The sequence below is a fragment of the Panicum virgatum genome, chromosome 9N, assembly GCF_016808335.1.
Source record: "Panicum virgatum strain AP13 chromosome 9N, P.virgatum_v5, whole genome shotgun sequence".
Lineage (NCBI taxonomy): Eukaryota > Viridiplantae > Streptophyta > Magnoliopsida > Poales > Poaceae > Panicum > Panicum virgatum.
Window position 1 is genome coordinate 56,707,123 of NC_053153.1, and position 21,029 is coordinate 56,728,151.

Sequence of the window (21,029 nt, forward strand, 5' to 3'; positions counted from 1 at the left end):
GCATGAATATAACACTAAACACTCCTTTACACAAGCTATTTTTCTAAAATATGATCAATGTTTCTTGTTTCCTATGAATAAATCATGAAGTACATGTATTGATGTTGAGGAATATATGAGAGGATATATGATGTGCCTATTATTTTTTTCTGGATTTTATAAATACGGGATTATCCCGGCTAAAAACGGGATCCCGCAAATACGGGCGGGATACACCCCTTCCCGCTTCCTGTATCATTTCCGTATTTTCCCGTAAATACAGAAACGGGCCAAAATCAAGCCCACGGTTGAGCAGCTCTCGGCTGTACTATTCTCGGCTGCTCTCGCCGGCAATCACTCCGTTCGGCTGTACTATTCTCGGCTGCTCTAGGCTGCGGCTCTTCCAGCCAAGGCAGCAGAATGAGTCGGACGACGACCGAGTCTGCTATTTTTGGGCAGTTGCCCAGCCGAACAGATGTGTAGGCCAGCCGAACGGCTTGAACTGCTCAGCCCAGGCAGAAGCAGCCCAACAGCCGAGAGCAGCTAGAAGTAGTACAGCCGAACATTGTGAATAGATGAGCCCCCATCGATGGCAACGGCAACAAGAGCCGGCTCCGTTCGCACGTACAGGTTCTCCGGGTCGTCCCGGCCTCTGTGCACGATGGTCTCGGAGCCCATCGTGAGTTCGCAGCTCTGGTAACAATCCCAATGACATGATTGTCGTTTCCCCCATTCGGAATTCAAAGCTGTCGTTTAGTCCTATTTTCGTTCCCGTTAGGTCATTGATGGATGATTAGGAGGATCTATAGGAAAATTTTCTTTGCAGTTATATGGACTTGTTGGACATTAGTTCATCTAAGAGCAACTCCAGTAGGGCTGCTAAATTTGGGTGAGCAAATGCCCATTTAGAAGCCCACTTCTAAATTTTACTCACTCAAATATAGAGATGAAAACGGACGGAAACGGGCGGGAAAACTCCTCAACCATTTCCGTTTCCATTTTTTATTACAGAAAACGGGAGCGGAAGTGGAATAGCCGGGTACGGGAGCGGAAACGGGATATAACTGTTACGGAAACGAGTGGGAACCGGAAAATCTACTGGAAAGCATTATTGTTTAATCACCATTCACTTTGCATGAATATAACACTAAACACTCCTTTACACAAGCTATTTTTCAAAAATATAATCAATGTTTCTTGTTTCCTATGAATAAATTGTGAAGTACATGTATTGATGTTGAGGAATATGAAAAGATATATGATGTGCCTATTATTTTTTTCTAGATTTTATAAATACATGATTAATTCGGGATTATCTCGGCTAAAAACGGGATCTCGCAAATACGGGCAGGATACACCCCTTCCCGCTTCCCGTACCATTTCCGTATTTTCCCGTAAATACGGAAACAGGCCAAAATCAAGCCCACGGTTGAGCAGCTCTCGGCTGTACTATTCTCAGCTGCTCTCGCCGGCAATCACTCCGTTCGGTTGTACTATTCTCGGCTGCTCTCGGCTACTCTAGGCTGCGGCTCTTCCAGCCAAGGCAGTAGAGCAGCAGGGCTGCTGCTGATTGCAGCCGTGCTCCAGCCTAGGCAGCAGAGCGAGGCGGACGGCAACCGAGTCTGCTATTTTTGGGCAATTGCCCAGCCGAACAGATGTGTAGGCCAGCCGAACGGCTACTGTGGACCAGCCGAACGGCTTGAGCTGCTCAGCCCAGGCAGAAGCAGCCCAACAGCCGACAGCAGTTAAAAGTAGTACAGCCGAACAGAGTGAATATATGAGCCCACGTCGATGGCAACGGGAACAAGCGCCGGCTCCGTTCGCACGTACAGTTCTCCGGGTCGTCTCGGCTTCTGCGCACGCCCGTCTCGGAGCCCATTGGGAGTTCGCGGCTCTGGTAACAATCCCGATGACATGATAGTCGTTTCACCCATTCGGAATTCAAAGCTGCCGTTTAGTCCTCTTTTTGTTCGCGTTAGGTCATTGATGGATGATTAGGAGGATCTATAGGAAAATTTTCTTTGCAGTTATATGGACTTGTTGGACATTAGTTCATCTAAGAGCAACTCCAGTAGGGCTGCTAAATTCGGGTGAGCAAATGCCCATTTAGAAACCCACTTCTAAATTTTACTCACTCAAATAGTCAAATATGGGTCTCTACTCCAGCAGCCTGAGTAAATTGGGATTTCATTTTCCAACTGACATCTGGGTCCCACCTGTCATTCCACCCCTCTCGCCGCGGTCGCCGCTTGCTCGCTCCCTAACCCGCCGCCGTCTCGTCCGCAGGGTGTCAGTCCGCCGGCCATGGCGACGGTGCGATTCATTAATTTACCTTTACTTTCGGTGGTTGGTAGTGATGGGTTCGCAATCGCATCTCTCCTAATCTTTCAGCTCGGGAGCCTGCTAAAGATAGCATTTTTGTCTAGCTGCGCAGGCGCCTGGATTAGGCCCAAGAACCGGGCGATCTGCAGCGAGCATGGCGACCGACGACTTGGCCGGCGGTGGCAGGGAAGGGGAGCGGGAGGGGGGCCTCGGATACATCCTCTCGCTCCCGGCGGCAGCGCTGCCTTTGCCCGTCACTGTCTCCTGCATTGACGCCACCGTCCCGCGCAGGCGCACAGCCGCCCCCGCCTCCGCGCCCGGCCCCCACAGCGTTCAGCCACGAATCCGACGGAGGAGGCAAGGCCCCCCGAGTCCCCGACCCCCATACCCCCGCACCAGCCATGGAGAGGCCGGCCAAGAGGGCGAGGAGGTGCCTGCAGTGCGGAGCGACCGAGACGCCGCAGTGGAGGTCGGGCCGATGGGGTCGGGCACGCTCTGCAACGCCTGCGGGGTCCAGCTCAAGGCGGTCGGGGCGCTGCCGGAGCAGGTGCACCGGACCCCGCCGGTGACCGTGAGGACGGTCGCCGAGCCGCCGCCGAAGAGCCCGGCGTCAGACTCGTCGCCGGCCGGCCCGATCTGGGAGCCCGGGCGCCTGCACTGCGGGTCGTCGTCGCCGCCGCAGTGGTGGGAGGGCCCGATGGGCCGCAGCACGCTGTGCAACTCGTGCGGCGCGCGGTACAGGCAGGGGCGGCTGCTGCTAGAGTACCGGCCGCCGGCGAGCCCCACCTTCGAGCCATCGGAGCACGCCAACAGGCACAGCCAGGTGCTCCAGCTTCACCGACAGTGGAAGGGCCACCAGAAGAACCAGCAACGCCTGCCAACGGAGGAGCCACGACCCGTGTACCACTCGATCGGCGCGCCACCGTGCAGCGGCGGCGGCGATGGCCTCGCCTCCTCCGTCGGATTCGTGTCCGGCAGTGCGCGGGCCCACCGGCGTGCTGGGGGCGCGCCTCGGCCTGCTAGGGAGGGGGCGGCGGGCCGGAGCCGGAGCCGGAGCCGGAGCCGGGGAGGAGGAGGCAGACCAGAGGTGGACGAGTGGCGGCGGGATGGAGCGCAGCCGGCGGGATCGGGATCGAGAGAACGCAGAGAGGAAGGAAATGAAAAAAAAATAGGACCCACAGTTGGCTCCCCAAATAGAGGGTCACTAAATTGGGGGTGTGTGGGGAGAAATTTGGAAGGCCTATTAAAATAATAGTCCATTTACTTTTTTGCTGGAGACTGATTTTTAATGTCCATCGACTAAATCTTAATATGTCAGTCCATTTGCTCTCCCTGTTTGCTCTAACTGCACAGCATTCAGAATACATCCCCCTCCCGGCATTGTGGATTTGTGGTGTGAGCGTGGGAGACATGGGACGACAGCTTTGCGCATTAGTAGGCGACCAAATCAAGAAAGGACTGCAGGCGAGGACGGCCAGTGACCTTGTCAACGGAAGTTGATCTCGACAACCTCGTGCGGTCACCACATTGATCGAGTAGGCGACGCATCAGCCTGCAGAACCAGCAAGATCTTTCGGTGCCTTGTACAGAAACATGTCATTTTTCTTGTGAGCTGTTTTCTGTTTGTGCTGGGATCCCCGTACGACGAGAGTTCTGACGGGAACATGCTGCTCCACTGTTTTTTTTCCTGCAATGGTGCCAGTATCACCATTACTGGCACCATCGATCAGCGTTATGGTGATGCCTTGCGGTAGTAGTGCGCGCGTTCGAGGCGCTCCGAATCGATCCGCGCCTGTGTCACGACTGAAGAACAGAAGAAGAGCGATGGAGTTCTGAGATAAAATTCTGATACATAGAGCTTGCTGCTGCAGACCATTAGAATATCTTCACGAGCTCTTGTGTCTTACAGGAGTTAGCTAAAAAAGAAAATAGAGATAAAAAAATCGTCATCCAACATAAAGGCTACCTATTCCGTCTTCTATTCTGATCTTCTATCCAGGGGCGCCGCTGGTCATCTTTGCCTAGCGTTAACCATGCCTGCCCGCACGCGCTCGCCCCGTCGTTCCCGCGCGCTCGCTCCTCCTTCCCGCCCCCTCGCTCCAATCCCGCAGCTCTGCGCCGTTCTCCGTCGCCTGCTCCACACGACCACACCGCCGCCGGCGGTCCTGCGCGCCATGCCTGCTCCCGCCCGGAGCTCCGCGCCGCCCCCACCGCTTGCTCCACACCACTGCCACCGGTCTCGCGCGCCGCCCCTCGCTCGGAGCTCCACGCTGCCCCTACCGCCTGCTCCGCACCGCCACGGCACTCCCTCAGTCCCCTCCGCCACAGCCTTCGCGGCTCCGACACGCAGGCCCCTCCGACGGCCCCTCCGCCGTGTCGCCATGGGAGAGAGTTCCTCTAGAGTGCCGAGCCCACCATCGCTGTCGCCCGCTCCGGCGAGCGCGCCAAGATGGCAGCGGAAAGCGGCCGCGGGGCATGGGATGCGTAGCAGCCCCGGCTCGCCGCTTGCCCACGGCCTCACGGGCACACGCGCGGCGACGTCGGAGATCGAGGCGGCTGGATGCGAGGCGGAGGGGCCTGCTGGACGCGAGCTGGAGCCAGAGGTGGGGGGAAAGATGAAGATAACTATATCAGGAGGGTGAAATGTGGAGCCCACCAGTAAAGTAACATATGAATAATTTAGAGTGATTGTTGGTTTAGCCCTAAGTTTTTGAAACTATATATCTTTTGCCTAGCCTTCAAATTTCTATGTTTAGCTAATTTTATATAAGAGCTCTTAGATATGCTCTTAGTCTAAATCTCTTAAGCTACTATGCGTAGAGGTCTGCTCTCAGTTAAGCTACTACTACGTATGGGCCCGACTACTCGCAACCGACGCACCGAGGTAGGTAGTGTTTGGTTGCCAAAAATTTCTAGACTAATTTTACTCCATGGACTAAAATCTTTAGTCCTAGGTATTAAAAGGGACTAAAGGTTATTAAATGAATACACAAAGTATCATATTATCTCTAATCTGCATGCATCCAAGAGGCGAAAACCAGGGGTAGGGGTGGAATAGTAGGTCTTTTAGTCCTAAACAGCTCCTCAAGAGGGTCTTCTCATTCTTTAGCCCCAAAAAGTCTCTACTGTTTGGTTCTTTAGCTTCTAAAGTTCCAAAAATTTATACAAAAGTCCCATAAACCAAACAGACTCACGCAAGTTGACCAACAAATCGAGTCAACGTACAGGTGAAGATGGGGCATGTTGACACAGAATCGCTCCAACACACTCGAATGCGCTAGAACGCGCGGGAGATCGTCAAAACGATCTGAACCAGCGATGCCCTGGCGGACCGGTCTGACCGGTTCCGCAGACCGGTCTGACTGGTGTGGAGCAGAGAACCGCGAAAACCTAGAAACGCGAGCTCGGGAGGGACCCCGTCAAAGCTTGCGCGTCTAGGATTGCTCTGAGGTCGGCAGACCACTCAGAACATCTTCAAACGCCGTCGAGACGAAAGAAGAAAGCAATCTAGGGTTGGAAAAGGCTAGGGTTCGAGAGACGAAAAGTAATGCGATATTTTGATTTGATTCGTTTGGGAATACCTCAATCGGCCTTAGCCTTTATATTTATAGGCCGGGGAAGTCGTACCCCTCTCCAAGTCGGTTTATACAAGAATTTCCAAAATAAAATGAAGCCTACTCGGATTACAACTGGACAGACCGGTCTGACCGGTCGGCCCAACCGGTCAGACCGGTCAGCCTTTGAACAAATTCAGCAGCGTATACTTCCTTGCTATCATCGTCCGAAGTATCCGAATCATGATCACGAATATATGTGTTGGACCGATGAGGCTTGAAAGTATCTTTGGCATTTTTAAGTTTAAACTCTAAACCCATGACTTTGACTTGCAAAAAATTCACATTATGATATTCAAAGCCCTCGAGTTTCTCTTTCAAATATGAACGTAAACCATTAAATGCCAAATCCGCCAAATCCTTTTCAGAAATTGTCAAACTAAAACACCGATTTTTAATTTCTTTAAATCGTTTGAAATAATCCGAAGAAGATTCATCACGTCCTTGCTTAATCGATGTTAAGTCCAATAATTTTGCTTCGGTTTCCCCACTAAAGAAGTGATCATGAAACTTATGCTCCAATTGAGCCCAATTGCGAGTAGAATTAGGAGCAAGCGAGGAAAACCAAGAGAAAGCCGTTTCAGTCAAAGATAAAGAAAATAAACGCACACGCAAAGCATCATTGCAACCGGCTTCTCCTAGTTGCAAGACATATTGACTAACGTGTTCCCAAGTTGTACGAGAATCATCACCATTAAATTTAGTAAACTCAGGAATACACCAACCAGCAGAAAAATGAGTAAAATCAAACTCAGCGGGATAAGGTTTTTGATATAAACGTGTAGTACTCATATCCACCATAAGCTTACTTTTAATCGCATTTATCAGATCCTCTTTGAACTTAAGGAGATCGGCCTGATAATGCTGGCTGGTATAAAACTCAGAAAAACAATGTGCATTAGAATTTCCATGCGCCATCGTCTGTAAAGAAGTCGGGATCGGTCCTTGGTTAGGTCCAGATCCTCGTGGCCCTCCTGCTACAGTAGTAGTGCGAGGTGGTTTGTACAGTGACAATTCATTAGTTCGGCTAGGGGCAGCCGAACCTGGAATTGTCTCGAAAGGCGTCGGCGACGGTACTGAGTAACCGGTCCGACCGGTCTGTGGGACCGGTCCGGCTGGTGCTGTGTGCACGGTTGACGGTGGCGGGGTTTGCCCTGAGAACGAGTTCGGCGGCATACCATAGAGTGGTTGAGATGTGAACTCAGGTGTAGCCGAACTCGGATCTAATGAGTTAGGATCTGACATGGGTTGTTTACCTTTAAGCGCATCAACATCACTACTTAATTTAATCAAAATGTCACCCGCAGCAGCTTGTGCAGCAACAATCTTTTGATCCATTATGGATGACATTCTATCAAACATATTAGAGGGACAGAGGCTTACATTGGGGATTTCTTCAATCTTATCCTTGCTAAGCTTGAGAGACGGCAGTACGAACTCCTCCACCCTCTTGACGAGGCCACCACGATCCTTCTTGAAGCCCTTCAAGAATTGTGCCTTGACGTGCTCCTCCACAAGAAGGAAGGCCTTGCGCTCCTCTTCGGTGAGCTCCTCCATTGTAGCCGTGATGATGTTTTTCTTGTCGATCTCTGAAGAGTCCATCTTCTTTAAGGAGTATATTAGATCGGTTTTAAAACCAGATTAATCTTTCCCCAGCGGAGTCGCCAAAAAGTGTGTTGACACAGAATCGCGCCAACACACTCGAATGCGCTAGAACGCGTGGGAGATCGTCAAAACAATCTGAACCAGCGATGCTCTGGCGGACCGGTCTAACCGGTTCCGCAGACCGATCTGACCGGTGTGGAGCAGAGAACCGCGAAGACCTAGAAACGCGAGCTCGGGAGGGACCCCGTCGGAGCTTGCGCGGCTAGGGTTGCTCTGAGGTCGGCAGGCCACTCAGAACGTCTTCAAACGCCGTCGAGACGAAGGAAGAAAGCAATCTAGGGTTGGAAAAGGCTAGGGTTTGAGAGACGAAAAGTAATACAATATTTTGATTTGATTCGAATGGGAATACCTCAATCGGCCTTAGCCTTTATATTTATAGGCCGAGTAAATCGTATCCCTCTCCGAGTCGATTTATATAAGAATTTTCAAAATAAAACGAAGTCTACTCGGATTAGAACTGGACAGACCGGTCTGACCGGTCGGCCCAACCGGTCAGACCGGTCAGCCTCTGAACTATCAAAATTGGCTGTCAACGTGGCAGTTCCGTGCGCGCGCACGCCCGCCATTTGGCATTTGCAAACGTCTTGTTGTTGTTGGTGCTGGTCGGGAGCCATCGGCGAAGGATGCATATCAGCATATGAGCATATGCATATCCTCGTTTCACTTTAAAAAAAAAAGCATATCCTCGTTCACTTCACAAGCTCTCAAGCAATGGATAAGAATCCAGGGGTGGAGCTAGGATTCAAAATTTCAAATGATCCTGGTGCATGGAACAAAATTGATATAATTTACATGGTAAAAAAGAGTCAACTACTAGGAATTCATTTTTCACAATGGTGGATGTGCACTCGGAAAAGTGGCTTATCATTCCCCCTATTTCTGTACAGTTGGAGAGTTGACGTGAGCATTGATCTCGATATGCAAATCTATTAAACAGTGTTCCAAATCTATTAAACCGCAGGAACACGTAAAATTCCAAGAAATGATTATAGCCAAAACCCACCAATCTTATTAAAAAAATGTTGCTTTCATCATTCCTGAGCCTAAAAGTCAGCAACTCGCAAGAAATAGACGTAGCAACTCCAGGGGCGGAGACAGGGGGCGGACAGGGGCTTGCCCCCCCGATGGTTCTCAAATTTGCATTAGAAATTTAAATTTTTATTAAATTTTTATATAAATTTGTATGGTTGGCCCCCTCTAATAATGAAAAAATCAACTTTCTGGTTCCGCCCTTGAGCACCTCGCTTAACTCGAGCCAACACCGTATACGGTTCTTATAAAAAAACACCGTATACGGTATACTAATATATCCTCAAGGTTCCCCTAAAAAAAGTATATCCTCAAGGTTCTATGTTTATTACACCGCCATGCCTCGAACGCGCCGTCACTTGCACCGCCCACGCGTATCGCCACGGCGAGACAGTTTCTCTCCCGTTTCCTCTGCCTCGTCCCCACCTCCTCCCCTCGCCAGCGGCCGGCCATGGCGGACGACGCCTCGCCGAGCGGGCGCGGCGGCAGGCGTTGCGCTACGCCCACGCGCGTCGACCTCCTGGCCCTCCTCCTCGCCGCGACGCTCTGCTCCGCGTCCTACTGCCTGGGGGTATGGCACAACAGCCGCGGCGCCGCGGACGGCAGGGTCCTGGCTCTGAGCCCGGCCGCGGCCGTCGCTGTCGGCGCAGCGTCGTCGTGCGGGGGAGACTCCGACGGGCCGCTCGACTTCGAGGCGCGCCACGCCGCCGAGGACGCCGGGCTATCCGTGTCGGCGACGGCGGCGAGCACGAGGGCACGGCGGGCGCTGCGCGGCGCCGCGCCCGGCAGAACGGGGCGCCGCGGCGTGGCTTCGGCGGCGCGCGTCGGCGGCAGCGGCCTCCGGTCCGCGGACGCTGGCGCCGTCGGCGGGTAGGTCGACGCCGTGCGTCCTGCAGGGCGCCGGGGCCCCGGCGCGCGCCGCTCTGGACGTCGGGCGGTCGGAGCCGCTCTCGGGTCCTGTCGACCCGGACGTATGGTCGTCTGTTCTGTTCAGGGGGTTGTGAATTTACATTCGAGTTCCTTTTGATGTGCTGTTTATAGTTTGATTTAATCTTGGGGGTCTGTAAGAAAATTTCCCTTGCGGTTGCAGCGATAGAGACTCGTTGGAATTTAGTTGATCTAACCCGAGGAGCGTTTCCGATTCTCATTTTTAGTATGGTCGGTGCGTGTAACCGGACGGCAGCTCTGCATTTTAGTGGGCGACCAAACCAAGAGAGCGCTAAAGCCAGGAGAAGCAGTGACGTGGTCAGCCAAGAGACTTCTGAGTTTTTAGTTGTGAGTTGTGACGTTTTTTTTTGAAAGGTAGTTATGGCATTTTTGTTGTACCAAAATGGTGAAAAGGAGTAGAAGAGCCAAAGATTAGTGCCAAAACCACCACTGTATGCGTTTTGCAGGGAGCTTGTGCGGTAAGACTATCCGCACTCGTCATCCTCTATATTAATCTCTAAAAAGAATATTATGTTCTAGTCATCAAGGTTTTCCACTACATCCAGTTTTGCCGCACCCATCCATACTATATATCTCTCTCTATACCAACTACCTAAGTGAGACTCACAAATTATATTATATTCCTTTTTTAACTCCCGGGCTCCCTCCCCCCATCTCGTCCCTCTCTCTCTCCCTCTACCGCCGCCATTATTCGCCGCCCCTCCTCCCCACCTCGAGCTCGGGCCTCCTGCCCGGCCTTCCCGGCCTCTCCGGCCGGCCACTACCCCCGACCGGAACGCCGCAGCCATCGCCCGCTGGCGACCGGAGCGAGCTCAGCCGCCGCTCTTGGCGCGCGGCGGAGGCCATGGCCGAGCTCGGTGGCCTCCCTCCGCGGCAGGCCTCCCTCTACCGCGGGGCAAGCTCTGCGCCGGTACCCCCTCCCTCTTCTTCCCCGATGGCCGTCGTGGTGCCAAATCCGGCGCGAGCAGGGGCTCCAGCAGGTGAGGGGCCAGCAGGGGCTCCTCCGGTGCGGCTTCGGCGTCCGTGGCGGCCAAGGAGGAGCAGGGGAAGGTGGCGGAGCAGTAGGGGCGGATCTGGCCCCTACCGGCGGCCGGGGCGGGGCGGCCTACGCGCCGGGCAACGGGCCTCGGCCGGCGCGAGCGCTGCGCTGTGGATTGAGCGCGATGGCCGGGTCGAGCCCCCGCGCGGCGGCTTCCGTCTCACTGGGTCCTCCTCGTGATGGCAAAACAGTAGCGCGGCGCGGAGGCTCCTGTGCCAACACTGAGTATAGATTTCCAAATGGGCGGCCCGGCACTAGCCCGATGTGGCCCGGCCCGAAGCGGCCCGGCACTATCAGGCCATCAGGCCTGATAGTGTCGTGCCCATCGGGCCATCGAGCTGAACTGGCGGCCCAGGCCCGGCACTAAGGCCTTTTTATAGGGTCGGGCCGGCACGGCGGCCCAACTGGCCCATCGGGCGCGTGAAGGCCGGGGCGGAGGCGGCCAGGGCGGGCGGGTCAGCAGCGGCCGGGCGTCGGCGGCGGAGGCGACGGAGGCGGCCGCGGCGGGCGGCGACCGGTGCGGGCGCTAGCCGGGGTTGGCGACAGCCGGCGCGGGGTTGGAAGGTTGGAGGAGAGGGAAGGGCGGCTGGGGTTGGGTGGGGGAATTAGGGTTTGATGATCTTATATGTGGGAGGAGAAGAGAGAAGGGGAGGTGTGCTACTGTGCCAAGGAATAAATCGGGTCGCTATCGGGCCGCCCATTATCGTGCCGTGCTACGGGCTGGCACTATAGGCCGGAGTGGCGGCCCAGGCACTAACACCCGATCGTGCCGGGCCAGCCCGCGGCCCGATGGATCGTGCCTAGGGCTGGGCTAGTGTCGTGCTTTTTAGGGGCTGCTTGGATTGATACCAAAATTTTGGCATGCCAAAGTTTTGGCAAGCCAAAATTTTGGCCATTATTTGGATGGTTGTCAAAATATGTCCACCTCTCACATTTTTCCTACCAAAATATGGACAATTTTTTTGCCCAACATTTGACTAGCCAAAATTTTGGCACCAATCCAAGGAGACCCTTAGTGTCTTCCTTCGAACTGCCCATCGTGACTGGCCCATTTGGAATTCTATAACGTCCTCGCGCTCCTTGGTGTGCCCGTCGTCTGACTGGCCCATTTGGAATTCTATAACGAACTGCCCATCGTTGAAACCTGTCTGCCTTGCATTCTCGCCGCTGTGATGGGCTGATTGCGGTCGATGGCCGAGAGGAATGGGCTCCAGGCGGACTGTTTCTGGTGGCCAGCAACCTTGTGTATGTGCAATAAGTTGGCTTTTTTCTTTTTGAGAGGAATCAACAAGTTGCTGAGTCGTGTGTGTTCAACAAGTTGTTGAGGTTAAACTTTTTTTTGGAAAAATCCAGAACCTTACGAGTTGTTGAGCTCAATAGGCGCAGCGAAATAGCTTTTTTTTTTTTGAGAAACCGCAGCGAAATAGCTGAGCCCACATCCCTCCCTGCTGGGCCCTTGGCCTTTGGTCTGTGGGCTTCCTCCCCGAGCCCGTTTAGTTACCAAAAATTTTCAACTCCCCTGTGAACACATGTATGAAGCACTAAATATAATTAAATAATAAAACTAATTACACAGTTTAGATGTACACGACGAGACAAATTTTTTGAGCCTAATTAGTGCATGATTAGCCATAAGTGCTACAGTAACCCATATGTGCTAATGATGCGTCAAAGGCCTTAAAAGATTCGTCTCGCGGTTTCCAAGTGAGTTCTGAAATTAGTTTTTTAATTAGTATTCAAAAAACCCTCCCAACATCTGGTTAAACATTGACGCGACACCCAGAAATTTTTGTGTTTGGGAACTACACGGGCTCCACGTCCGGTCGTTTGCCATGTCTGCACCGAACCCAAGATGGAGCCACACGTCCTCTTCCCGACCCAGAGCGCTGCATTCCACGCCGGGAAGAATTGGAGCTCCCACATGACTTGAGGCCCCACGTGGGACCCGCATGCTATTTAGATGGGCCCCACATGGGACCCGCGCAATGTTAGGTGGGCCCGCACACATTTAGTGGGACCCACACTTTGGGGGCCACTTAGTGGGACCCACATCATTTGAGACCCATGCATATTTAGTGTGGCCTACTTAGTGGACCCACGGTACTATTAAGTACCTCTATCATTTGAAAAAATTATCGACGATTTCGTATAGAAAATATGAAATAAATTTGTCTTTACCTATATATGAAAACAATAATTTTGTACACCACGTTCATCTATGAAAGCTCTAATATTTTTTGTAATTTATTTCCCGTACATAAATTCAAAAAATAGGATTGTATTATTCTTTCACCACTAATTTTATCTTTTTATAGTACGTTAATCTGTCAGCTATTTTTACTAATACCTAAAAGCCAACGAATATCTAAGAAAAAAGTTATACAGTGCTTAGATGACTATTATGATAACATAAAATATCTAAATTTAATATTAGATTGAGTACAATAAGATAATAAATTTATATTTCATCATTTTTCAAGTTAATATTTTTCGCATAGACACACATCGCGCGTCAATCCACGACCTCAGCGACCTCAGCGACAGCGAAGTAGGTACCGCGCGGCGTCCTCTCCCTCGTGCTCTCTGAGGCTTTGGGCACGAAAGTATGCGCCCACTCCGCTCCCGCGCAGCGCACTTTTCGTGACCTGCAACGGGACCTGCTGCTCGCCTGGCTGCTCCACGATCACGAGCAGTCGTCCTTCCCTTCAGTAGCTGCAGGACCTGACTCCGGAGTCCGGACCTTCAGTAGCTGCACGCCTAGACCTCTGGGAGGTCGAGCGAGAGTGTGACAGAGGAAATCCCGTTTCTACCGAGCACATGGAGAATCTTGAAATGCAGTGGTGACCGTGTTCGTGGTTGCCCTCAGAAACCCATTCTGTTGAAACATCATTCAGGCCCAGTTTAGTTCCCAAAAATTTCCAAGATTCACCGTCACATCGAATTTTTGAACACATACATATTAAATGTAATTTAAAAAAATAACTAATTATATAATTTAACTGTTAATGATGAGATGAATCTTTTGAATTTAATTAGTCTATGATTGGACATTAATTATTAAATAAAAACGAAATTGCTACAGTAGCCAAATCCAAAAAATTTCACGGACAAAACACGCCCTCAATAGAATTTTGAATTTCAGAATCTTTCTATATTTTACTTACTTTGTTCGGCCTACTTTCCCATGCAAAAATAAAGTAATTTCAACTCCATTCCCTACATCAGACCGTCATCTGGTCGCCACACCTGATTGTTTTTTTATTGAATGACTGAATATAAAAGCGTACTATTGCACACCACGGTGATCAGCGGAAAATCGTTTCTGGTTCAAGTGTAGCCAACACTACTGCGAACACAAATTACAAAGCAGGAGGGCGATTCAGATTAAAGTCATTTCCATTTCAAATATAGCTGAATAAATAAATGAATCGTTGATTGATCAATCGGGTTCTGATGATACTCTGTACACCACAACAGTATGAGCTGTATCTATCTATCTATCTATTCATCGAAATGCTTGCCCGAAAATGTTCTCATGGCGCCATCTCCTGGTTTCAGTCGAAAGGTGTCTCAAGCACCAACCTTCACTTCCCACAGCTCCATCTAGATGTCGGGACGCAGCTGAGGTAGTGGCACCACTGGCAGTGGTCGTTCGCGTTCACTCCCTTGAAAAGCATCCCCATCCCAACGGCGAATCTGCGCAGGTTAGGCACCGTAAACATGAGTTCAAAATCATTCAAACCGACCTAACTGATGACAGTGCCCATTTTTATTTTGGGTGGCGAAAGTGAAAGCTGGCAGAGTTCATTAGGTTAGCATTATAGCACACTTAAGATATAGCAAGTACTACCATGTTAGGTCCAAGAAAGAGGCGGCACCAGCATGTGATGTGATGCTTACCCGAGGACAGCGAGGACCGAAGCTACGGCCAACAGAACCCATTGATAGGGCAGGTACTTCCTGGTGGTGTACTTGATGTCCGAGGGCCGGACATAGCGCTGCATCCAACCGTAATGCGGGCGCATCAGGAAGATGAATCCCAGGAGGAAACCAGTGAGGAATCCTCCGATGTGCGCAAAGTTGTCGACGTGCGGGAGGATGCCGATGGCGAGGTTGATGGCGATAACGACCAAGAGGGTCACCAGGGCTGCAGCCTGCAGATTACATTCAATTTCGAAACTGCATTCAGTACATTGATAATTTGATCCCCTTGCAGGATGATAAGTAGGGAAGAAATGAAATGCACCTTGTTTGAGTAGATTGTCCAGTTGGTGAAGAGCTCCGACAGCATGGCTCCAAGGAGTCCAAAGAGGGCTCCAGAAGCGCCAACAGAGATGTTGTTCCTGATGAACAGAGATGAAAGCACGCTGCCTCCAACGCCAGAAACAATGTAGATGACACCGATTCTCACTGCAAGGAAAACGGGAATGCCTGTTCAGATTCAGATTCAGATAGGCATATATTGGGACGAGTAGTTCGTATAGCAGTGCGTACGATATCCAAATTGTTGCTCGAGTTTGAGTCCGACGAGCACGAGGCTGAGCATATTGGCTAGCAGGTGGACAACGCCGGCGTGCAGCCAGATGCACGTCAGGAGCCTCCAACCCTGGTGCTCGTGCACAACTTTGTCCCACACAAGTGCTCCCAGCTTCTGCAGCCTGCGGGAAAAGGAAGTATTTTGGCGTCAGAAATCGTCCACCACCCCCCATCAATCTCAAGAACAATACATGTCCGAAAAACAAATCGTATATCGTATATCAGTGATAAAAGCTGGCAAGACAAACAGAGATTCCGAGATAGGATAGAGTCAGTTATGATTTGCCACGAGGCACTCGTGGTAAGAAATCTTCGATCTATCAATTAGTTACGATCTGTGGTTCTATCTATATCTAGTAGATTGATCGATAGCCATGGAAGAAGCTTCAGATTTGGCCGAATCGAGGCAACCATAAGCAATAACTGAATAATGGAGATACGAAACTGAAGAAAGCTGGGGCTCAAAGGCGCTGTGACACTTACGCCGCCGACGATGGGCCGAGGAGCGGGTTCTCGCTGAGCGGCTGGAAGGCGAAGCGGTGGAGGAACCCGCGCGCGACGCAGGCGCCGCCGCCGCCGCCGCCGCCGCGGCGAGTCGAGGCGGCGTGGGCGGGGCAGTTGTTGACGTACATGACGACGGCGAAGAGAGCGATGTTGGCGGCCACGACGACCGGCACGAACCAGGGCACCCACTCCCTCTCCCCCTCCCGCTGCGGGTACATCTGCTCCGGCGGCGGCGGGTACTTCCCCTCCCCGCCCCTCCCGCCCTGCTCCACGTCGTAGCGCGCGGCGGCCATGGCGGTCGTAACGCGGGGGGCGACGCTGGCTGCTGCTGCTGCCGCGCGGGCCGGGATGCGGTGGGTTGCTGGAGAGAAGCGGCGGGGGTTAGCGGTGGGTTGCTGGCTTGCTGCAGAGAAACGGCTGCGACGTGGTGGTGGAGGTGGTGGTGCCGTGGTGGTAGTGGAGCCGTGGAAGGCGCCAAGGCGTGTGAATAAATGGCGGCGGCGGCGGCGGTGGGCGGCGTTCTGGCAGTTACGTGCGTTGCTTCCGGCGCGTGTGGCGCGGACGCGTAAAGCGCAGGCGCAGCGCACGGCCTGCTGGTGGATTCGCGAGTTGGCTAGCTGTTGGCAGGCAGACAGGCAGGCGAGAAGGAACGTGCGGAGCGAGGCTGGCCGTGGCGTGCGCCCAGCTTGTCGGCGGCTCTGCGGGTCTACCCGTTCAGGCACGCCGTAACGCGCTTCCGAGAGCGGTGCGAACCAACCACCTCATGTGGTAACAGTTGGTACGGCCGCACGGCGAGGTGGACGACGCGCGTTGGGCCCAGCCTGCACCTCTGTTTGAGCCTAGGCTAGGAGAGAGGGCGAAAGCGCAGAAGCGGCGGCCCACATTCCTGGCCTCGTAATTGTTTTTTTTTCGAGCAAGCCTCGTAATTTTCGTGGTGGCCCAAACCCGCGTTGTTTCCGCGCGGCCCGGCTTATTTTCCTTTTTTTTTTGGTGGTCCAGCTTATTTTCGTGGAGGCACAAAAGACCACAAGGCGAAGTTGACTGGTGTGGTGATGCGGTGACCGACTGACGTCAGGTCCGAGTGACTGGAGCCGATTTGACCGACCACACTGAAGCAGCCACGCTACGAAGGCAGAGCTATCAACGGAGGCGGTTGCGGCGAAAAGACCCGTGATACGCGGCCGCGGCGGCGACCGCCCGCGAGAGGGGCGGAGCAGGGAGAACGTGGGGGAGGCTTTTTTAGGGTGTGTTTAGTTCTTGAAATTTTTTAGATTTGGCTACTGTAATATTTTCGTTTTTATTTGATAATTAGTGTCCAATTATGTATTAATTAGGCTAAAAAAATTCATCTTATTATTTTCAGCTAAACTGTACAATTATTTATTTTTTAAAACTACATTTAATATTTTATGCATGTGTCCAAAAATTTGATGTGACGGGAAATTTTGAAAAAATTTGGGAAGGGCCTTAGTGTTTTCCAGCGACATCGGTGTGGAAGGTTCAGTGCACGCGTTAGTTTTCACTGGCGCTCGAATGGAGCAAAAGTCTCGTCACGATCAGTGGCCGCGCTCCTGCAGTTACCACCGCTGCACGTCCTGCGCATCCCGTCGTCCTCCCACTGGAAAATCAAAGTTTCCGCGGCTCCCTAGCCTAATGATTGCCGGATGCGCTGTTCCGTCCGCGCTTTCAGGCTCTCCGCACTGGGTCCTGTAAACAGCCTGGTACGCCATCTTTCCGGACCAATATACAGGAAAAACCGCGCGTAGCGGGGAACGCTACCCCGTACGCGAGCATTGCGGACGAACAGTCCATCCACCATTCCGAGCGGAATAGAGGAGCTCCGGTACCTGCCCGCGTGGCGCGGGCCCGCACACAAGCGCCATCCCCAACCACCCACTGGACCTCCGCCGTCCGCCGGTGCCCCGCCCTCGAGCCCGCCTGCCGTGGCCCTCCTCCACGCCGCTTGCCGCCGCCATGGCTGACGCCGTGGTTCTCCGCCTCCGGCACCGCCCTAGGCCCGCACGGATCTGGCCGCTGCCATGGCCAGAGCCCGAGGCCGCCATGGCCTTCGCACCGCCGCAAGGCCCGCCAGAGAGCCGCCCGTCGCGCCACGCCGGAGGCCGCCCGCCCGCCTTGCCGGAGACCAGATCCATCGGCGGGAGCTCGCCGAGGCGAGGACGCGCGTCGTCGCCTCGATCCGCCCCATGCGCCGACCGTCGTGGCCAGGAAGGAGAGAGGTGGGAGGAAGAGGGAGAGGAGGCCGCCGCCGGCGAGGGCCGAGCTCGGGCCGCCTCGCCGCGCCGCGGCCGCTCCGCCCTGCGCCGCGCGCGGGCTGCCCCGTCGTGCCGCGACCAGGGGAGCAGGGTGGCGCCATGGGAGGCGGAGGTGCGCCTGGATCCGGGCGCCCTGGCCCATGGGAGCAGGGGGTGGAACTCGAGCAGGGGCAGCGCTGCTGGAGAGCAGAGCATGGGCGGAGGAGGGAGGCGCCACCGCATGCAGGAGATAGAAGGGAGGCCGGGGCCGCCACGCCCCTCCTTGCTCTTGTCGCCGCCGCCGTTCGCCTGCGCGGGCATCGGCCGTGCCCGCAAAGCAGAGGGTGCACGGGCGCCCGCGAGAGGCCGGGGAGAGCGGGCAGCGCCGCCGACCAGAAACAGGGAGGCGGAGGCCTGGTGGAGGGGGAGGACGGGGGAGAGAGAGAAATGGGGAGGGTAAAAAAAGAAAATAATTTTGACACGTGGATCCATTTACTTGTAGTTGGTATGGAGTAGAGATATAGAGGTGAATAGATGCGGAGAAACTGTATATAGAGGAGAGAATTTTGATGACTAGATAAGAATATTTTTTTTAAAGATATATTTAGAGTATAACGAGTGATAGTCTCACGAGTCCGGAACCCGCGCCAGCGACGGCTTTGAACCTTTTTTTTTCAGCACTCCTGCTGGCACCTCAGCATGGGGCTTCGCCGTGGAAGGCCCGAGACGGACCCTATGCTCTTGCATCTCCGGAACCGCGTGGACAACAAAATCCACAACAAAACAACATACGGTTCTCCCTAGTGAAAATAAAACCGATTTTCGTTATTAATAGAAGACTACGATCTAGAGTTGCTTTAGGCTCTGTTTAGATCTTTCCTCGTAAACCTCGTAAATGCAAAAAAAACCATTACATCGAATGTTTTGACACATATATGGAGTACTAAATGAAGTCTATTTATAAAACTTTTTGTATGGATGGACTGTAAATCGCGAGACGAATCTAACGAGCCTACTTAATTCATGATTTGCAACAATAATGCTACAGTAACTATCCGCTAATTATAGATTAATCATGGATTAATTAGCATCATTAGATTCGTCTTGCGATTTACAACCCATCTGTGCAAAAAGTTTTGTAAATAGACTTCATTTAGTACTTCAAATTAGTAAGATTCCATCGCAAATTTTTTTGCGTTAAAACTAAATACGACCTTAGATTCGTAGTGTCGGGCAGGCATATTCGCATATTCACACACGGCTCTCTACTTTCGGATACTCTGGTTGTAGGCGAGCTAGAGCTAGGCAGCCACCCCGGTAAGTCCAAGTGTCCAACCAACATTTCGGTGGCTTCGTTTTAAAAAAAACATTTCGGTGGCTCTACTGCACCACTACCAGTTTACCATCCTACGGTTACGGTTGGTACAGGTGCGGCTAAAATTGGCGTCACCTCGCCTTAAAAAAAAAATCGGCGGATGAGGTCAATCTCAGTAGGAGGATCATAAAAATATTATAGACATTAAATTTGTTAACATATAATAATAGTATGAGAAGAAAAAAAAGAAATATCATGAAAAAAAGAAATATCATAAAATGTAAGAAAAGTGTTATTACCGTGATACTCTACCGTCACAATTTTCAAATTTTCAGTCTTCGTAACTGACTGTTAACTGTCCTGAGATGAGACGGTTTCGTCGGGCCGGGCGCGTGGCGAGACTCGCGGAGTGCTCGCCACGAGCGCGCTCCCAGGCGGAGGAGCCCCAGATCGCGAGCGACCGGCGGGAGACCGCGGCCCGGATACCCCGGGAGGGTGGCAGCCGCGCCAGTGCGCCCTGGCCCCGCGCAGCCGCCCGATCGGGTGGGCCGGGGGATCGGGCGGCCGGGGAGCGGGAGGGGACCGGCGCGCGCAGCCCGGCGGTGGTGGCAATCATTGGGCTCGCACCCGGGAGCTTTGACTGCCGGACTCGCCTCGCCTGTGCCCAAAAATTCCAGCAGGGTCTCTTTTGCACTTTGCACCCTGCAGCCTTGAGCAATTGCCCGTGGTCCTTGTCTAGTTTTGAAAGCCCAACCATTCGCAATTTGATTTAGCCCGTGTTTAGATGCAAAAATCAAAATTCCAAAATTTTTTTCCAGCACCTGCATGGAGACTTAAATCTAGACGAAATAAAAAACGCATTGCGACTGCTACCTGTAAATCACGAGACGAATCTAATGAACCTAATTAGGCTGTAATTAGATGCTAAATTGCTACAGTATTGCTACAGTAAATAACCTCTAATAACGGATTAATTAGGCTCATTAGATTCGTCTCGCGATTTACAGACAAGTTCTGTAATTATTTTTGTGATTAGTCTATGTTTAGTATTTCAAATATAGAAAGATGACTTTTCAAAAATTTTAACATGCGCAACCAAACAGGGCCTTAGCGTGTTGTTTTCTCCTCGAACCACACAAAGAAGCAACGGCTGAGTATGGTTCAAAATGGTAAGAGCATGGCTAATGGCATGCGGCCACCGCGGGCTGCAAGAAGGCGTCCAGCGGTGGACCCTACATTCAAGTAGTGCAGAGCAAAGAATACCAGCTAATAGTAGGCGCAGCAACCCTCTTCGCCCGCTCAGCGGCCGTCTCACCAGTCGCCTGCTCTTTTCTCTCTCATCTTTTCTCTCTCTTCCACGTAGAATCCCAACCAGCTCTTAGCCTTTTATAATACTTGCTCTAAACGCCACGGGCAAGTTGCCATTGGACATTACGTATAACACAAGATGAATAGTGTATGAATCACTACTGAACTAGTATAAGCCTACCATAACTGTAAGCCATCTTAGAGTGAATCCCACCAGTTACATCGACCCGATCTGAATCTTATTGACAGGAAAATAAAATGTTGAATATATTATCATATCTTTCCATATTGCTATAGTATACAATCGATTGCTTTGGTATGAATTAAATCTTCTACCAAACTATTAAAATGATTTTAGTACACTTCCATGGTATGCGCTATTATTTTTCATAGTGTGCTATATTACCAACGGCACAATTAATAATGGCGTAGCATCATCAGCTAAGTTTAGATTTATTATTAATAACACCCAAACCAATACCGTAAAAATAATGTAATAAGTTGTAACCGTTGCAGCA

At 52.2% G+C, this 21,029-nt stretch overlaps 2 protein-coding genes and 1 pseudogene across 2 annotated transcripts; 2 read left to right on the forward strand and 1 right to left on the reverse strand.

The window, feature by feature from the left end:
• Positions 1-2,227: 2,227 nt before the first annotated feature.
• LOC120687744 lies at positions 2,228-3,632 on the forward strand (annotated as a pseudogene).
• A 5,292-nt stretch (positions 3,633-8,924) lies between these two features.
• LOC120691482 lies at positions 8,925-9,732 on the forward strand. Its single transcript, XM_039974555.1, has one exon. It carries the CDS (start codon positions 9,061-9,063, stop codon positions 9,481-9,483), a length of 423 nt encoding a protein of 140 aa, XP_039830489.1. The 5' UTR covers positions 8,925-9,060; the 3' UTR covers positions 9,484-9,732.
• Positions 9,733-13,977: 4,245 nt separating this feature from the next.
• On the reverse strand, positions 13,978-16,116 carry LOC120690239 (RHOMBOID-like protein 2). Its single transcript, XM_039972821.1, has 5 exons — positions 15,616-16,116; positions 15,091-15,254; positions 14,843-15,006; positions 14,497-14,750; positions 13,978-14,292 (listed from the first exon to the last, which is right to left on the reverse strand). The coding sequence occupies exons 1-5, from the start codon at positions 15,927-15,929 to the stop codon at positions 14,181-14,183; spliced, it is 1,008 nt and encodes a 335-aa protein (XP_039828755.1). The 5' UTR covers positions 15,930-16,116; the 3' UTR covers positions 13,978-14,180.
• Positions 16,117-21,029: the final 4,913 nt, after the last annotated feature.

Excerpts from the sequence above, each read along its gene's own strand:
- LOC120691482 (XM_039974555.1), top strand. The coding sequence starts at position 9,061 with ATGGCGGACGACGCCTCGCCGAGCGGGCGCGGCGGCAGGCGTTGCGCT.
- LOC120690239 (XM_039972821.1), bottom strand. The coding sequence starts at position 15,929 with ATGGCCGCCGCGCGCTACGACGTGGAGCAGGGCGGGAGGGGCGGGGAG. Across the intron at positions 14,751-14,842 it reads GGACAATCTACTCAAACAAG|GCTGCAGCCCTGGTGACCCT; the intron begins GTGCATTTCATT and ends TGTAATCTGCAG. Across the intron at positions 14,293-14,496 it reads TCGGTCCTCGCTGTCCTCGG|ATTCGCCGTTGGGATGGGGA; the intron begins GTAAGCATCACA and ends TAACCTGCGCAG.